This window comes from Marmota flaviventris, chromosome 9 (assembly GCF_047511675.1).
Source record: "Marmota flaviventris isolate mMarFla1 chromosome 9, mMarFla1.hap1, whole genome shotgun sequence".
Classification (NCBI taxonomy): Eukaryota; Metazoa; Chordata; class Mammalia; order Rodentia; family Sciuridae; genus Marmota; species Marmota flaviventris.
In genome coordinates, this window is record NC_092506.1 from 55149903 (window position 1) to 55151510 (window position 1608).

The 1608-nt window shown below is 41.1% G+C and overlaps 1 protein-coding gene across 1 annotated transcript; it reads right to left on the reverse strand.

Moving 5' to 3' along the window:
- Nucleotides 1-452: 452 nt before the first annotated feature.
- LOC114098231 (olfactory receptor 5P76) lies at nt 453-1400 on the reverse strand. Its single transcript, XM_027942375.3, has one exon. It carries the CDS (start codon nt 1398-1400, stop codon nt 453-455), a length of 948 nt encoding a protein of 315 aa, XP_027798176.3.
- Between the last annotated feature and the right edge of the window lie 208 nt (nt 1401-1608).

Sequence of the window (1608 nt, forward strand, 5' to 3'; positions counted from 1 at the left end):
CACTTAATATTTAAACAATGTCAAAGTATAATGACCTTAACTTATGAAAGAGAAAAACTTTTGAAAAAATGTAAATACAACTTTAAAGGGATTTTCAACAGATTTTATTTTATGTGAACCAACTTGTGTTCTTAATCATGAATTCGATTTAGTTTTATTCAAGTAACTCAGTATGAACCTCAGACTTACTATGTAATCTGAAAATTGAACTTCTATGTTTACTGAATAGAGCTGCGAAGAGACTCTGATAAGAATGATTGTGCTGAGATTACCAGAGACTGTCACCAGGTAGATGCATAGGATGATCAAGAAGAGGAAAACACAGAGGACTAGATCATGCACCGACTATTGACATATGGACAGATATATTTCAATCACAGGCATTCTGCTTCCTCTTATTATTGTATGTATGGGATATTATTATTATATCAAGCCTGACAAAATAGCAGATGTCACCAAGAAAATATTTTCCTGCCCAGCACTCTCTTCAGAGTCCCCTTTATCTCCTGGTTCCTGAGACTATAGATGAGGGGATTCAGCATGGGGATCACCACCGTGTAGAATACAGACACCACTTTGTTCTGATCCGTGGAGTAGCTGGACTTGGGCATCACATAAATGAAGGTAATTGTTCCATAGTAAAGAGTGACTGCAGTGAGGTGGGAGGTGCAGGTGGAGAAGGCCTTGTGGCGCCCCTCTGTAGAGCTCATCCTCAGGATGGTGATGAGGATGTAGATGTAGGAGATGGCAATGACAAATGCTGTGACCACGATGATGGAGCCAGCAGAAAATGAGGAAACAAATGCAATGATGCTGACATCAGAGCAGGAGAGCTCAACTAAAGGAGCAAAATCACAGAAGAAATGATTGACACCATTTGGCCCACAGAAGAGTAAAGAAAAGAAGGAAAGGGAAAAGATGGAAGCATTGAGGAAACCCCCTGTATAAGCCACTACAAGTAACTGGAGAAAGACTTGTGTGGACATTTTGGTGGAGTAAAGCAGTGGGTTGCAGATTGCCACAAAGCGATCATAGGCCATGACAGCCAGAAGGAAGCACTCCACTGTCCCAAAGAAAACAACTGAACCAAGCTGGGTGGCACATCCAAGGTAGGAGATGGCGTTTCTCTCCACCAGGAAGTTTACAAGCATATTGGGTGTGACAGAAGATGAAAAGCCTATGTCAGCAAAAGCTAAATGGCTCAGAAAAAAGTACATGGGATGATGGAGCTGAGAAGAGACTCTGATGAGAATGATCGTGCTGAGATTGCCACAGATGGTCACCAGGTAGATGCACAGGATGATCACAAAGAGGAAGACACAGAGGACTGAATCATCAGTTAAGCCCAATAGAATGAACTCTGTCACTGCAGTGTGGTTCCCAGTGACCAGGGAATCCATGGGACAGTGGCTGCTGAAAAATGGCCTGTGGGGAAACATGATATGAAAGCATTTTTAAATTTCATGGTTCCATTTTCATTAAGGCAGATAGAATGTTACTATAATAAGAATATTGAAGTACCATTATTTCTTTATATGCAATGATGAGTCTGTCTGTAATGTTAAAATTGTTTTTAGCAGAAACTCCAGAAAGGGACTGGGTTGTGGC